Raw genomic sequence first — 16,436 nt, 5'->3', positions numbered from 1 at the left:
AGGTCCTTATTGGCTGCAATGACAGAAACCGAGCTTGGTCTAATTTAGGCCAAAAGAGAACTCGTTTGGCCGTCAAGTCAAACAAGTAAGTGCCTCTGGGCTTCAGGGCCATTAAGCCAAGGATTTGAGGGCCAATGGGACACTCCAACCATACTTTCTTACCTAGGAGTCAGCATTTTTCTCCGGGACCCGCATTCTCCACTCAGTGTACCCAGAAGCTGCAAAGCTCACATCAATAAGCTTTGGGCCCCAAGGCCAAAAATCTCAGGGAAAGGTTGTGATTGGCCCATCCACAGATAAATCAACTTGACCTGCTGGTTGGTCTACTGTGATTGGCTCCACTTGAGTGAAGTACCACTCCTGACGAATGATTGTGACCAGGGATGTGGGGTTGTATGAAAACATGGAAGCCCCCACCTATCCCACAAGTTTGAAATAGAGCAAGAATTGTTTTCAGAGAAGTGGGCCTTATTACACAGGAGATGGCTATGGGTTAGGATCTAAGGACTCTGGGTTGCAAGAGACAAAACCAACTCCACCCAGCGTAAACAATAAAAAGTTGCCTGAGTAGTCTAGGAGGGACCCAGTTGGACCAGTTCAAATGCAGTCATCAGGAATTTCTCAACTCAGTATCTGTAATCTTAAGTAAACGTCTTTCACTTTTTATTTGTGTTTAACACAGCAGAGAAATTCACTCATTATAAATGGATAGTCTGCTGATTTCACAAACAACCCTTCCATGCAGCCAGCTCCCAGATGAAGAGACACCCCCAGTCCCGGACAAGCCCCCTTGTGACCCATCCCATTCATTGTCCCCCTTCCCCACACACAGAAACCACTACCCTGACTTACCACACCATATATATATATCGATTGAGTTAAAAGATGAGGGATTTCCTCATCTTTGGTAGCCTAGATAATTTATAGTGATGCCATCTAATTACATCTTTAAAAAAAAAGATTTATTTTTTTGAGAGAAAGGAAGGGAGGGAGAAAGGAAGAGAAACATGGATTGATTGCCTCTTACACACTCCCAACTGGGGACCTGGCCAGCAACCCAGGCATGTGCCCTGACCTGGAATCGGACTGGTGACCTTTCAGTTAGCAGGGCGACACCCAACCCACTGAGCCACACCAATCAGGGCTTTATTTATTTATTTATATGTGTTTGAGGCACAGATTTTTTTCCCTATTCTCTGGTTGGGTAGTTCTCAATCTTGAGGGTGTTAGAATCACCCTCAGGCCTTGTTATAATGACAATGCAGCTCCCCCAACTCCCCACCAGGGACCACATTTTGAAAACCTCTGCTCTAATGGAAATACAAGTGGCAAACGGAGAGTTTTCCTGGACAGAACAGTACATAGAAATGTTGTAGGACATTATACACCTGTGCTTCCTTTTCTCACCACTGCAGATGATCCCCTGGGATGGAATGCTCAGAGCTTTGCAGTTTCACGGTGACAACTTCCCAAGCCCATCTCTTCTACGGGAGGGAACTGCAAATCCCGCTCTTAGATGTCAAGTTCTGGGGAAATGTCATTGGGTCTCTTAGCGCTCTGTCGCCCCCTTGTGCCTGGCCTCAAACTTGCCTGGAAAAAAAATGTGCCTAGAAAGTTCTATGAGAGTAGAGCCGCTGGTAATTCTCCGCGTACAGACCCCACCCCCAGCACCCCCGCCTGGGACACTCAGCTTTTCTTCTCTGCGCAGGGCCCAGGGAGACTACCCTGTGCGGACTCCACCCCCCAGAGATCCCTTGCCCTCCGCTTTCTGGTTGGGCTCGGCCAATCAGAGGCACTGGTAGGAAATCCGAGGGTCAGAGGAGAGAGGTGGGGGTGTTTATTTTCCGGCCCTCCCTGGATCCCTGTGGTCCGGCAGTGGCCGCGTTCCGGCACCTAGAGCCGCCGCTCCCAGGTGCTCCCCTTCAGACTCGAGCTTTCTGCCCAAAGGGTGGCAACGGCTTGGCTCTTGCTGAGGCTGGTCACCTGGTGCCACCTTACAGTTTGCAGGTCCTTCACCCTGCCCACCCCCCTAAAACATCCCTTCGTAAGTGCTGCCACTTAAACACGGAGCAGCCCCCTGCCTCCTGCCAGGACCCGGGCTGAAGCACAGCACAAACTTAGGGTGAGCCCGGGAGAGAAGGGGCACCCCGGCCCGCCAGCGGGCTTCAGAATTTCTCTTTAGAAGAGCTTGGGATGCAAGGGGCTGACAGGAGGGCTCTGGGGGGCTTGTCCTGAAGCTGATAGGACGTCCAAGGGGGCTATTTCTGGGGAGGGGCTGAAGCCTTCATGCCACCTTTCTTGGATCTGTCCCTGGCTGTCCCCCGTGGGAGAGTAGAAGGAAAAGCTTTCATTCCCGGGTGCATTGCAGGTCACTTGGGTCCTTCGTGAACTCTCTCACTTTCTGTGTTCCTCCAGAGCCCAGGGAGGAAGACTGTAGTATGGTTCAGAGAGGTGAAGTCACTTATCCACGGTCACACAGCAAGTGACTATCATTAGCTACCTTAGAAAACCAAAAAAACAAAACTCAACTAAAAACTGTATCACTCCATTTATATGAAGTTCTAGAATAGGCAACACTAATCTCCCATGAAAAAAAGAGAGCACAGCGGTGCCCCGGAGGGTGAAGCAGAGTGTGAGCGGTGCCCGCAAAGGGGCAAAGCACAGGGGTCTGGGTGATGGAAATGTTTTTTGTCCTGATTTGGGTGCTTAATCACATGGGTGTTTCTGTTTGTCACAACTCATTGTACTTAAGATCCGGGTATTCTTTTTATTAAAAAAATAAATAAATAAGAAAGGTTCTGCTAACCTAATAGCTGCCATTTTTGAGTGCGCCATATGAGGTCTGTTCAAAGTACCTTGACCAAGAAAGAATTCTCATGACCAACTTGTGATGATGATAATAAAAAATAAGCAGATATGTTGGGAGCTCCCACCATTCACATATTCGCTCCCTGAAAACAACGTGCACCACACACCTATCATGTGCTCAGTGATCTTCTAGGCAACAGACACAGCAGTAGACAAACTAGCCACAAAAATGACAAATGCCGCTCCTTCTGGGGGTGGGCAGATAATTAGGAAAAAAGTGACATACATAGAACACTCGATGGTGACCAGTTCTGTGAGGAAAAGTAAATAAAACAAGGGAGAATTGGGGACTGGGGTGGGGGGGTATGTTTTACAGAGTTGATAGTACTGACACCTCAAAGTGACATCCTCATGACAAAGGGACTATGCTGTGACCGTACTGACAGAAGAGGAAACTGAGGCACAGAGCGGTCACCAGCCTAAGGTCTGGCCAAGAGGCAGGGCTGGGACGGCAAGCCCCATAACTCTTTCCGGGGTGGCCAGACCCTGGGAGTGGCGACTTAGCAGAACCCGTGTTGTCTCCCTCGTGGGGGCCTGCAATGACCAGAAAGTTAGCGACTTGGGTGTGTGGTCTCCGAAGGCAGGAAATGGCCCGGCTCAAGGAGGGTCAGTGGGGGAGCTCCCCCCACAGCTGGGGGTTTGCTCAAATCGGAAGTGTGGCGCTGGGGGGAGAGTGAGCAAAGGGGTTAATGAGATGGGGCCGTGCAGGCGGTGGACTTGGGAGGACTGACGTGGGAAGGGAAGCGGTGCCCGCAGCAGGTGAGATCTCAGCGCTGAAAGACCTCAGTGGGGTGAAGGCTTAAACGGGTTAAGGGGAGCGACAAAAGACGGGTTAATGGGGGCGGGCCTGGCAGGCCGGGGCGGAGCCTCGGCCGGCGAAGAGTCGCCGCCGGATCCCGGGGCCACCGACGAGCCCGGACCTCGCCGCAGCCGGGAGAGCCGCCGCCCGCCCCGTCCAGCCGCCGCCGCGCGCAGGTAGGTGCTGGTCCCTCCCCGGTGCGCGCCCGTCGTCCGGCCTCCGCGGGGCGCTGCTCCCCGGGCCCCTGGGGGGCTTCGCGTCCCTAGGTCTGCCGCGGCGGTCTCCCGCGCCGTCTGGTCCCCGCCCCTCTCTGGTGCGGGCTCTCCTTACGTTGCCACAGTTGATTTTGTCTCCAGTCTGTCTCTCCATCCATCTCTCCGCCCGTCTCTGACGTCTCTGCATCCGCGGACCCTCTCCCTCCGGGTGTCTCTCTCTCCCTGCATCCCTGTACGTCTCTGTGTCTCTGCCTGTCTCTCTCCGTCCATCTCTCTCTCTCTCTCTCTCTCTCTCTCTCTCTCTGTCCTCCCGCCTTTTGACCCACTGCCCATCTGTGTGGATCTCTCTGCCTCCACCTCCACCTCTTTCTGTCTCTGCATCTCTTTGCCCTTTCCCTTCCGGTCTCCGTCTCTTCCTATTTTTCTGTCTTAGACCCCGTCCTCATCTCGTTCCAAATCCTGGAGCATCCTCCCTGCTTGGGAGGGGGGTGGGGGGCAGTAGCCGTGCTACCTGGGGCAGGTGAGCTCTGAGTGACCCTGTGACCCCAGCGCCCTTTTCACACAGTCACCCCACTGCTCCTGAGGTCCCACCCACCCCACCCTCCAATTTCAGGAATTCCTGGCTGTGGGGGGGGGGGTGGACTTCCTTTCACGCTTCCTCCCTTCCAGGATTTGGCTGGGTCACCGTTAACTCCTTCCTGCCTCTACCTCATCCCCCCTTCTTGGACTGGACACCCCCGCCCTCCAAAGCAGGCTGAGGGACAGCTCGGGAGTTCCTGGGGGGGCATGGCTTTGGGGATGCGTCTGTGCACTCAGGCAGGCTGTGGGCTGGGGGTGTTACTTGGGGGCCCAGAGGGAGAGGATGGGGGCCGCCCCTTCCAATGCCCCCCTAGTGCCCACCACCAACCTCTTTCCTCCCGACCCCACCAAGAGGGCCCCCCGCCAGCTCTGTCTCTGTGGATGAACTCAAATTCAGATTTGGGGCGAGAATGGCAAGGTTTTCCTTTCCAGGGGGGTTCCTGTTAGGACGGGATGATAGAAACCAATGAGGGCTCCCAAACTCTGGGACTCATATAATCAAGAAGTCTTGAGTGTGAGGTCTTTGAATGGAAGGACCCAGAACGTGGGCATGATTGGAGGGGAGAACTGGGAATGCTCAAATCACCGGCCCTCAAGGTATTTGAATCCTTCAACCCAAAAAGATTCCTGCTGGAATCTGGCAGTGTCTGGCGTTCGCAGCTGTGGGCTCCAAAGGACTTTCAGAGACATCTAGGCCAAGCACCCACTTTACAGATGGGGAAGCTGAGGCCCATGTGCAGAAGTCCCCACAGTGAGTCAGTGCCAGGCTGGGGTTTGGGATTCTAGTTCCACAGAAGCCCAAATCCAGACACCTGGCTTCCTCTGCTGCCACGAAGCCAGATGAATTTGGAGTAGGAGGTCTTCACCGGGCGGGAGGGGGGACCCGAGGCGAGTATGAACAGCTGGGACCCAGAAGGGAGCGCTTTAGAAGCAGAGAAGAGAAACTATTTCTAAAACCATGGTGGTGGCTGGGAAGAGAGGGCCAGAGGCGGTTTGGGTGGAAGGTGAGGAATCTCAGAGAAGGAGGGGAGAGAGCAGGAGAGTGGAGGGGCAGGGATTAACTCCCGCCTGGTCCTGTCTCCTGACCCCCCCCTCACATGAAGCCCACTGCTCCCCAGGGACAGGGCCTATAATTTGGTTTGTGTCTAGACAAATAATAACTCAGCTGGTGTGAGCCGGAGGGGAGGGATGAGGCCAGGCCCCCTGGGCTAGTGGCAGGGAGGCAGCCTGGGCTCCTGGAACCTCCCGCTCCCCGGATGGTGAGAATTTAGGGACTCGGTGGAGGTGGTGACGCAACTCCCCCCAACCCCTCAGAGTGCACCCACCTCCCCCGGTGATTCTTAGTATCTTAGAATTCTGAATTCTGCAGTCTTAGAACTTCTGTCTGCTGAAATGTTTAAAAATGGAATAGATAAAGGGGAAAAGGAAATGGGGTTCACCATGGAGTATGTTCCCATTTCTGCAAAAAAAAGGGAAATACGCATTCATGTTTTTGCTTGGCAAAGATAATAATCACTGAGAGTTTAATAATAGATTATGAAAGTCATAGAATGTTTAAAAAAAATCATAGGGTGTTCTAACAATAGAACTTTCAAATCTTGGAATGCAAGCCTCCTGGACGATTGGGTAAGGGCATGGAAAGCCATGATGATAATAATAATAGAATGGAAAAAAGGTAAAGCTCTAGAACATTGTTATAATAATAGAACAGTAAACTGTGAACTGGATTAACAGTAGAACCTGAGAATTTGGGGACATTGGAATTCAGGACATTGGAGCAGTAGAGTCCCAGGACCCTGGTGTCCCTTCCTGGCAGTGTGGGCTTTAGGGAAGATGGGGACCCATTTGATAGAAAAGGGGGAACTGAGAGCCAGCAAGGCAGTCAGCTTGGCCTGACTGTCCCCGGGCTTCCGCCTGCCACCAGGGCACCAGGTGGGGAGCGAGGCTCCGTGATCACATTTCGTCCCCTAATGAACAGACTGGAGCTGGCCGGTCTCCTGGGGCTGCCCTGGGAGCCGGGAGCCAGGGGCGGGGGAGCCAGAGCCCACAGGGAAGGGACGTGGGGAGAGGTGGCCTGGTGGCTTCTAGGACGAATATGGTGAGCGGACGGTGGTGGAATGTGGGGGCGTCCATCATCTCTTCCTCTTGTCCTCTCAACCCCCCCCCCCAGTTCTTTGCCCTTGCTGGATGGAGGGGTGGCTGGCAGACCCGGGGCCTTCCATGGTCTGAAAAGCTGAAGGAGGAAGTGGGGGCCGGGGTCTGACCAATCCGTCTTGTCCCCCGACTACCACTCCACACGTGGGCTTGTCTCTCTTCCTTGCCCTTCTGGGGAGGGGCCAGCAGGGACCAAATGGGGGGCCTCTGAGACAGGTGGAGCTTCTTGTGGGGTCTGCGAGATTTGGGGATTGAGTCGCCGAGTCCCCAACAAAATCTGAGTAAGGGAGGCAACTTAGATCCCAACTGAAGAGGGTCTTGGCACTGGGGGTGGGAGGTGGGGGGCGTCTGGCAAGGGAGTCAAGTGATGGATGGATGCTTAAGACACTACAGGCCACTTGCCTTTTTTTTTTTTTTTTTTTAATTTTTTTGAAAGATTTTATTTATTTGTAGAAAGGGGAAGAGAGAGAGAAAGAGAGGAAGAGAATTATCAATGTGTGGTTGCATCTCGCAGGCCCACTGCTGGGGCCCTGGCCTGCACCTCAGGCATGTGCCCTAGACTGGGAATCAAACCAGCAACCCTTTGGTTCACAGGCTTGGGCTCAATCCACTGAGCCACACCAGCTAGGGCTGCCACTTGCTTTTATGGTGAGAAAGTTTGAGACCTTTCAGAAGATTCTCAAGAGGGTCTGAGACCCCAGAAAGACTTGAGGAAAATTCTAGGAGTGCAGTGTGGAGAGAAAACATTCAGGGAGAGGAAGCTCTTCAGTTCAGAACAAACCTGCCCAGGGCCCGACCAGTGTGGCTCAATGGGTTGGACATCTTTTTGCAAAGCAAAAGGTCTCTGGTTCAATTCCTGGTCAGGACATGTGCCTGAGTTGTGGGTCTGGCCTTGGTCAGGACCCACCAAGAGACGGCCAGTTGTTTCTCTCTCACATCAATGTTTCTCTCCCTTTCTTTTCCCCGCCTTCCCCTCTCTCTAAAAATAAGTAAATAAAATCTTGATTATTTTTTATAAGAACAAACATGCCCAGTCTTAGCACATCATGTGACTTAGAGAACTGTCTTGCCCCTCTGGGCCTCAGTTTCTCCATCTGTACCAGGGAGGGGTCAGACATAACCTTGTACCCCATGCCCCCCACTGTTGTCACATGCGGGCGTGCCACACTAGAATTCTAACAGCCTGATGTTCTGTGCTGTCTTTTGGCGGCTCAGTGGTGGGCAGGTCTGGCGGGGTGGGGAGGGAAGAGAGGGCTGTCTGAGTGCTCTTTCCCCACGCCCGGCGTTCCTTAGAGGCAGGTGGGCTGAGGAGGAAGGGGTGCATGTCCAGTTGGTTCCCTCTTGAGGAGATAAGCAATGGCAAATATATTACCTCTGGCCACCGGAAATTAGTCTCCTGCCTGTGTGTTGCTTCAGCCTCAGCAGAACCCAGGTGGTCTCCGGAGGGTGGGGCCAAGGGAAATGCCAGCTCTGGGGGCCGCCTCCCGCTACAAACCAGTTTCTGGTCTCAGCTCTCCAGGGCCTGTGGAATAACAATTATCGTTCAGTGATGTAAAAATGATAGCAACAAGGATTTTCCTGTCCGTGATGTGACTAGTATAAAAGTGCGTCCCTTGCCCTTTATAAGAAGGGGGAACTAAAACTCCTGAAAAAAAAAACAGTAATTCCCTCAGTGTTAGAAAAGGAAGGAGAGACAGAGCAAGAGAGAGGGGAGGAGACTGAGGGTCCAAGGGCCTGGGGACAGGTGTTTTGGGTGACTTGGTCCAGGTGGTGGGGAGGGGTTCTGACTTGAAGGGAGGAGTTGCACTATTATGGACCGAAGCAGGCTCCTTCCATCCCATCTGCACAGGATCCAGGAGCCTCTATCTGCGGGTCTCAGCACGGCAGCTGAGGACCCCGCAGAGGGTAGGACTTACCTAGCGGGACTCAGTCCTGGCCTTTCAGAGTCAACTCAGTATGGGGCAGAGCCTGCCCTTTTCACTGTCCACACACAGCCCCCCCCTTATTCTGGGTTCGCCAGGGACTTATTTGAGCCTGAAGTGGGGGCTGGAGCCACCTGAGGAGGAGATGGAGCCTGCGTTGGGGGATGGGCTGACCACTGCGTGTTCCTTCAGTCCAGTCATTTATTGAGCATCTACTGTATACGGGGGATGCTACAGCAGTCAACACGAGGTCCCTGCTCTCCTGGAACTTACAGTCTAGACAGACAAAAACAAGATACAAGGAGATGTGAGGAAAGAGCCCTGGGGCAGTGGGGTGGGCGGGACTCTGGGTAGAAAGGACGTCCCTGAGGAAAGGAAGTGAAAGAGGTGGGGAAGCTAGTTCTTTTTTTTTTTTTTTTTTTTTTTTTAAATCCTCACCTGAGGACTGGCCCCTTGATTTTAGAGAGACGGAGGGGAAGGGAAGGAGAAAAGGAGGAAAAGAAACATTGATTCCTTTCAGTTGCCTCTCAAAATGTTCACAGATACCTGGCCCAGGACCAAACTTGCAACCTGGGCTTGTGGCCCGACCAGGACTTGAACCCGTGACCTTTTGGTTATGGGACGATGCTCCAACCAACTGAACCGCACTGGCCAGGGCAAGAAAGCTAGTACTAACAAGATCTGAATGAAGAGCAGTCCAGGTGGGTGGTACAGTAAGAGCACAAGTTCTGAGGCTAGAAAGGTCACTGGCAGAAATTCCGGCAGCACCTTGTCACCTGGGGCAAGGAGTTGGGATTTTACCTCCAGTCTATTGGGAAACCATTGGAAGGTTCCAGTCGGAGAAATAACAGAGCTGACATCCATGTTGGAAAGGCCTTTCTGGCTGCAGTGTGGAAGTGAGGCAGAGGACGTCAGTAGCTACTGCAAGCGTCCCAGCAAGTGAGCCGCCTGGTGGCGCAAAGCAGGCAGTGGCAAGGGTTTTAGAGACCGGAATGGGTTCAGGGTTTATTATGGAGGAGGCAGAGCCAGGGGGGTTTCCCATGGAAGGATGCTCAGGCATCTGGGAGGTTTCCTATGTGACTTTGGTCTTATTGGTTTCTCTCTCTGGGCCTCAGTTTCCTCATCTGACCAAGTGGCTCAACCAGTGGTTTTCTTTTCTTTCTTTCTTTCTTTTTTTAAAAAAAGATTTTATTTGTTTATTTTTAGAGAGGGAAAAGGAGGGAAAGAGGGAAAGAAATATCAATGTGTGGTTGTCTCTTACAAGACCTCCACTGGGGACCTGGCCTGCAACCCAGGCATGTGCCCTAAACTGGGAATCGAACCAGTGACCCTTTGGTTCACAGGCCAGCACTCAATCGACTGAGCCACACCAGCAAAGGCTCAACCAGTGGTTTTCAAAGTGTGACTTTTAGGGGTTCTTCAGAAGTTCAGAGATACCCTGCACCATCTGCCACCTTCTTTTCTTTTTCTTTTTTTCAATCCTCATGTAAGGATATTTTTATTGATTTTTAGAGAAAGAGGAAGCAAGGGGGCGAGAGAAAGGAACATCTATCAGTTGCCTTCTGTACGTGCCCTGATCAGGGATCAAACCCACAACCTAGGTATGTGCCCTGACTGGGGATCAAACCCGAATCCTTTTGGTATATGGGGTGATGCTCCAACCAACTGAGCCACCTGGCCAGGGCCCCTGCCACCTTATTTCATCTAGAGCACAGAGCAGCTTTCGCTTTTCATTGTCTTAGATGGGGTTTCCAGTTAAGATCTTACTTTGTTTCTCAAGTCCATAAAATCAAACCTGTGCAAACCTCTGGATGGAGCAGCTTCTGAAGATGCCTCTGAATGAGGCTTCGCTCCTCTTCTTTCTGGGGCTGACCATAGTGAGGGTCTTGGCCCGTGACTGTCCTTTGCCCTGTGCTTGCAGGCCTTCCCAGGACCACGGAGGGGATGGGCCCAAGGTTCATACTCGGGAAAAGTCAGAAGGGAGGCAATGAGGGTGTGGTCCCTGGGGAAGGGACTGCCGGCGCTGGCCTTGCTCCCTGGCCTGGATCGAACCCGGCAGCCCCCTCTCATCCCTTCCCCCCAGCCCTCTGCAGCAGTGGTTCCCAGCCCTGCTGTCTGCCCAGGCCTGTTTCTGTCCAGTTATTTTTGAGTGGAAACTGAGGCACAGGCTGGAGCAAAAGGGACGAAAGCCGAGGTTTCCCCTCTCCCGTCCTCAGAACCTTGGACAGGTCTCTGAACGGCTCTGTGCCTCAGTTTGTCAAACGGGGAATAAACAGTGCTTTCCTGATGGGGTTCTGGACACTTCGATGGATTAATACCCATAAAAGTGCTTAGGGTGGGGTTTGCCATGTAGTAGGATTCATAAGCTCTAGCTGTTACCATCATCATCATCAAAACGGGGTACCCTGGGTTAGGAGGGGGAGACTGGTCCCGGGTCCAGTTCCGGTTCTTGTTCAGTCACTGCCTTGCTATGTGTCCTTGATGGGGAGTGACTCAGCCTCCTGGGCCCCTCCTCCTTGCCCATAAAACAACAGCGTGAACCTAGCCCAGCATTTCCCAGAGCACGGTACGATTCTTGTGCCAGTTCCATGTGGTTTCTGGAAGAAAGTTCTAAAATCTAAATTGAGTCATTATTTTAACATCTATTAGGGAAAACTATATCCGTCACTTCAAATGTGTGTTCTCAGAGGTCTGTTGTCTAGAATGGGGCTCAGTTAGGCATTATCTGGGTGTCCTCCCTCTGCAGCCTATAGGAATCGGGGCGAGGAGCGCGGAAGACGCGGGAAGAGCACAATGCCCTGACCCCTCACTGAGTCCTCTCTCCCCATAGGAACTGCAGAGTCAGCTGCTCCGAACTGTGAGGTGGGGCCACGTCATCTCAACTGGCCAGCCCCAGGGGGAGGACCACGGCCGAGCCCTCTCCTGTCCCCTTCAAATTGCCCCCTCCATCAAGAACCTTCCTCTGATCTAGCCCTTACTCACCTCCTTCCTGTTTCTTGAAAACCCTTTCCACAACCCCCAGACTGAGCCCTTTCTCCCTTCCATCGCCTCCTTTTCCATCACCTTCCCTTCCGGGGTTACCGTCCTTATTTCCTCATTTCTTACTGGGGGCCCAGGAAATACTGTCCTGTCTCTCAACACCATCCCGAATATTTCCTGTGTCTTCTAGTGCATCCCACCCACCATCCCTTCAGCGGAGCCGCTCTCCCTCCCGTCATCCTGGACAGATATTTCCCTCTCACAGCTGCCCACGGATGCATAAACACTCCCCTCCACCAGGAGTTGCGTGACCCTGCTGCTCTCTCATTTACACTCTGACCAGGTCTATAAACACGTCCTTGACGAACCTCTTTGTTCATCCCGCCATTCTCCAAACCTCCCTCCTGTGCTAGTTGTATCCTTCCTCCGACTTCTCCCTCTCAGGCTCCACCCCTTCCTGTCCAACCTGGTTCACGATTCAGGGTCAACCTCATCTCTTCCCCCAGACCTGCCTCCCACCATGTTCCCCTGAGCCTCCAAGGAGGGGGCTCAGGGGCCCCCATGGCCTCCCGCCCCCGGTGGCCCCACAGCCCCCGTGGGCCATGGGAAGCACCTGAAAGCCCTAGTGCTGAGAATGGGCAACCGCACATGGGAGGGCTGTCACGTGGACTCACGCATGGACCATCTCTTCCCGCCTTCCCTCTACATCTTCGTCATCGGCGTGGGGCTGCCCACCAACTGCCTGGCTCTGTGGGCTGCCTACCGCCAGGTGCGACAGCGCAACGAGCTGGGCGTGTACCTGATGAACCTCAGCATCGCCGACCTGTTGTACATCTGCACGCTCCCGCTGTGGGTCGACTACTTCCTGCACCACGACAATTGGATCCACGGCCCTGGCTCCTGCAAGCTCTTCGGGTTCATCTTCTATACCAACATCTATATCAGCATCGCCTTCCTCTGCTGCATCTCAGTGGATCGCTACCTGGCCGTGGCCCACCCACTGCGGTTCACGCGCCTGCGCCGGGTGAAGACCGCCGTGGCCGTGAGCTCCGTGGTCTGGGCCACGGAGCTGGGCGCCAACTCGGCGCCCCTGTTCCATGACGAGCTCTTCCGCGATCGCTACAACCATACGTTCTGCTTCGAGAAGTTCCCCATGGAGGGCTGGGTGGCCTGGATGAATCTCTACCGGGTCTTTGTGGGCTTCCTGTTTCCGTGGGCCCTCATGCTGCTGTCCTACCGTGGGATCCTGCGGGCTGTGCGGAGCAGTGTGTCCACGGAGCGCCAGGAGAAGGCCAAGATCAAGCGGCTGGCCCTCAGCCTCATTGCCATTGTGCTGGTCTGCTTTGCGCCCTACCACGTGCTCCTGCTTTCCCGCAGCGCCGTCTACCTGGGCCGCCCCTGGGACTGCGGCTTCGAGGAGCGTGTGTTCTCAGCATACCACAGCTCGCTGGCTTTCACCAGTCTCAACTGTGTGGCTGACCCCATCCTCTACTGCCTCGTCAACGAGGGCGCCCGCAGTGACGTGGCCAAGGCCCTGCACAATCTGCTCCACTTCCTGGCCAGTGACAAGCCCCAGGAGATGGCCAATGCCTCGATCACCCTGGAGACCCCACTCACCTCCAAGAGGAGCAGCATGGCCAAGGCCATGGCCGCCGGCTGGGTGGCAGCTCCGCCCGCCCAGGAGGACCAGGTGCAGCTGAAGATGCTGCCTCCGGCACAGTGAACCTCAGATGGAGCAGAGCCTTCCCCCTCCCCCCTTAAAATCTCATCTCACAGTCCCTACCCTCTTGGTCTGGTATATACCAATCGTATGTAAATAAGGCTGTGTTGCTCTTGATAAGAATATAAAAAAATAGGAAAACAGCAAGGCCCTTGTGTCACTGATCAACTGTCACCCTCCACCATGACCCCCTAAACATTCCGTGGAACTGTGCCTAGCCCTGTATGAGCAGTGTTAGTGACATGGTGGTAACGAATAACAGACCCGGCCCTTCCCTCATGGGCTCCCACTCCAATGGGGAAGACAGATCTGTCCCTGGACGGTGATGGCCCAGAGTGGGCAGGGCTCAGACGGGAGGGACAGGGTCTGGGGAACTCAAAAAGGCATCTGACCCAGTCTGGGGGACAGGGAGAGCTTCCAGGAGGAGGGGACAGTAAACTAAATTTCCAGAAGGTAAAGCCAGAAAGGGAGAAAAGTTAGGATTATTTCCGGCAAGAGGAAAAAGGACAGTGACTCAAAGGGAAGGTAGAAGGAGAAATTCACTGAGTGTGGTGTGATCACTTTTGCTCTTGGGAACCCCTCGTCCTATAGGGGAGAGCAAGCAGGGCAGAACGATTCTGAGTTTTTAGATAAACAATGTTCTCCAAGTCAGGTCTGAGGAAGAAGAGGGAGAATGTCCAAACCCAAGTGAAGCGCAACCAGGGCAGGTGGGCTGGGGGAGGGGTGAGCAGGGCAGGCTGGGCAAGGGGCTCGGGACAAGATTCAGTCAACAGATCTATCTATCTGTATCGACAACGTGCCCTGTGCCGGCCAGAGCTGGGGACACAGCAGGGAATAAGACAGCTCGGGCGCCGCCCTCATGGGGCTCACAGTAAAAAAGTAAACCAAAATAATATTTGGAATTGATAAGCATATTGGGTAAAAATAAAGCCAAATGAAGGGACAGTGGGTGACATGGATTCTGATCTCGATGAAGTCGGGGTGGACTCACTTAGAAGTGGCTTTTGAGCAAAGACCTGAAGGAGCTGAGAAGATCAGCCCAGTGATTGCCAGGGGGAAGGGCATTGCTGGCAGAGGGAACAGCAAGTGCAAAGCCCCAGAAGGAGAGAGTGCCTGAATTCTGAGGCACAGTAAAGACAATCGTGTGACTGGAGCAGACGAAGAGTGGAGGTGACAAGAGTGGGAGGTGAGACTGACCAGGGGACACAGGCCCATCTTTCAGGGCTTTTAAAGTCCTGGTGAGGAGTTGGCTTTTTACTCTGAGATAAACGGGAGCCACAAGAGGAGGGATGTGATTTGACTTCAGTGTTAACAGGATCCTGCTGGCTGTGGAGCGGGGAAGAGAATAGGGGATGTTAGGGCAGAAGCCGGAAGCCCCAGGAAGCGGTGACTGCAGGAGTCCAGCTGGGAGGTGCTGGAAGCTGGACGCAGGGGTGCGGTGGAGTGAGCAAGGAGCCGTGGTGAGTTTGGGGATTTATTCTGGAGGAATACAATGATGGAAGAAGCACAAGGGCCTGTGGGATTGTATAGCATGAGCTTCTTGCCCATCCTGCGAAAAGGGTAACTGAGAGCCTGAGCTGGAAGAACCTCTGGGAATGATCTCAGGCCCTATCCCAGGGCGGTCACTGGAGAGGCCAAGCGACTAGACCAGGGTCACCCAGCCAGTGAGTCAGCCTGGGGCCAGCCTAAGCTACCCCTCCCTTCCCCGTCTCTGCATCTTTCCCACGCCCCACGGTGGCCAAAGCTGTCCACTGTGGTTGGTGTCTCCCTCCCTCCCCTGGCCCTCTGAGGTCACCAGGAAGGGTCCTTTTCCTATAACCAGGCTGGAGAACAGGAAGAAGCACCCAGCTCTGGAGAGGCCGCACCCCTTCCGGTAGATCACTTTCCTAGGCTGTGTAACAGGCTTCATCAAGCTCCTGATGAGATGCGATGATCCCCCACCCCCTACATACACACCGAGAAGTTCCCAGAAGAGGTCCCTGGAAATCCTTCTCAGAGAAAGGAAGAGGAAGGAGGAGGGGAATGAGAAAAAAAATGCAGAAAATGATTTTGCAGAAGGAGGGTTACTGAGATGCAGGAAGTTGGGGCTTTGGTGTTGGGGGGAGAGGTTGGAGGGGGGCCTGCGATCTGGGGGCCCTAGTAATTTTCCCATCCTGTCTCACTGCCATAAAGCTACTGGGATGGAGATGTAGGGGGCCAGATATTTTGAGCACAGTCTCCTCAGAGAATCAGAAAGCCTGCACATTGCCCCTCCACCAAATACTTATTCCTATTCATTCAGTAAATACTGAGCACCTACAATGCACCAGGCACTGTTCTGGGAGCTGAGGAAACAGCAGTGAATTATACAGAAAAAAGTCATGCACATGTTTGGAAGTTCCCTAAACCCATCATGGGAGACCTTAGCCCCTACCCCCACCATAGGTTCTTGGGTCCCAGGCTAACACCCCTATGAGGAGAAGACTTGGGGATGGGACTCAAGAAATCCCAACTTCAGCTTCATCTCAATGACCCTCGAGACATTGAATAAATCGTTTTCATTCTCTGGCCTCAGGTGGCCAGTCTGTAAAATGGGGAGGAGATTGGTCTTAAGTGGTTATGGACATTGAATGGGTCCCAAAGTTTCTCACACTTTGAGTCCAGAAAGGATCCTGGGGAGGAATTGTTTTTATGGTCTTGTCATTCTTTATTTTCTTTTAAAGATTTTATTTACTTATTTTTAGAGAGAGAGGGAAATGGAGGGAGAGAAACATGGATGTGTGAGAAATACATCGATTGGTTGCCTCTCACGTGCCCCCAACTGGGGACCTGGATTGCAACCCAAGCATGTGCCCTGACTGGGAATCGAACGAGAGACCTTTTCATCTGCAGGCTGGCATTCAATACACTGAGCCACACCAGCCAGGGCTGGTCTTGTCATTCTTAATACATAATTTAGAATATCTGGATTCACACATGCCAGTGCCATCCCTATTACAGATGAAGAAACAGATCTACTGGGGCCTGAGACTTGACAGAAGATGACCAGGGAGTCAGAGTAGATACCAGGAAAAGCCCAGGGTCTCCTGACTCCGCATCCTGAAAGTCTGTTTCCTCTTACACATCACTTTTCTGCTCCTCTTTTCCTCTCCCTCTGCCTCTCCTAGAATCTCTCAATTACCCTTCAACATTCCACCATCCAGGAATTTCTCTCAACCCCT

At 53.2% G+C, this 16,436-nt stretch overlaps 1 protein-coding gene across 1 annotated transcript; it reads left to right on the top strand.

Annotated features, from left to right (window-relative positions):
- Positions 1-12,150: 12,150 nt before the first annotated feature.
- Positions 12,151-13,239, top strand: GPR4 (G protein-coupled receptor 4). The gene has a single exon (XM_054588470.1). It carries the CDS (start codon positions 12,151-12,153, stop codon positions 13,237-13,239), a length of 1,089 nt encoding a protein of 362 aa, XP_054444445.1.
- The last annotated feature ends 3,197 nt before the right edge of the window (positions 13,240-16,436 follow it).

Source organism: Pteronotus mesoamericanus, unplaced genomic scaffold (genome assembly GCF_021234165.1).
Source record: "Pteronotus mesoamericanus isolate MK-2021 breed Mesoamerican mustached bat unplaced genomic scaffold, CSHL_Meso_final scaffold_137, whole genome shotgun sequence".
Classification (NCBI taxonomy): domain Eukaryota; kingdom Metazoa; phylum Chordata; class Mammalia; order Chiroptera; family Mormoopidae; genus Pteronotus; species Pteronotus mesoamericanus.
The sequence above is the reverse complement of the archived record's forward strand: the minus strand, read 5'-3'. Positions and strand labels throughout refer to the sequence as shown.

What these genes read in the sequence shown, in the direction of transcription:
- GPR4 (XM_054588470.1), top strand. Translation starts at nt 12,151, where the DNA reads ATGGGCAACCGCACATGGGAGGGCTGTCACGTGGACTCACGCATGGAC.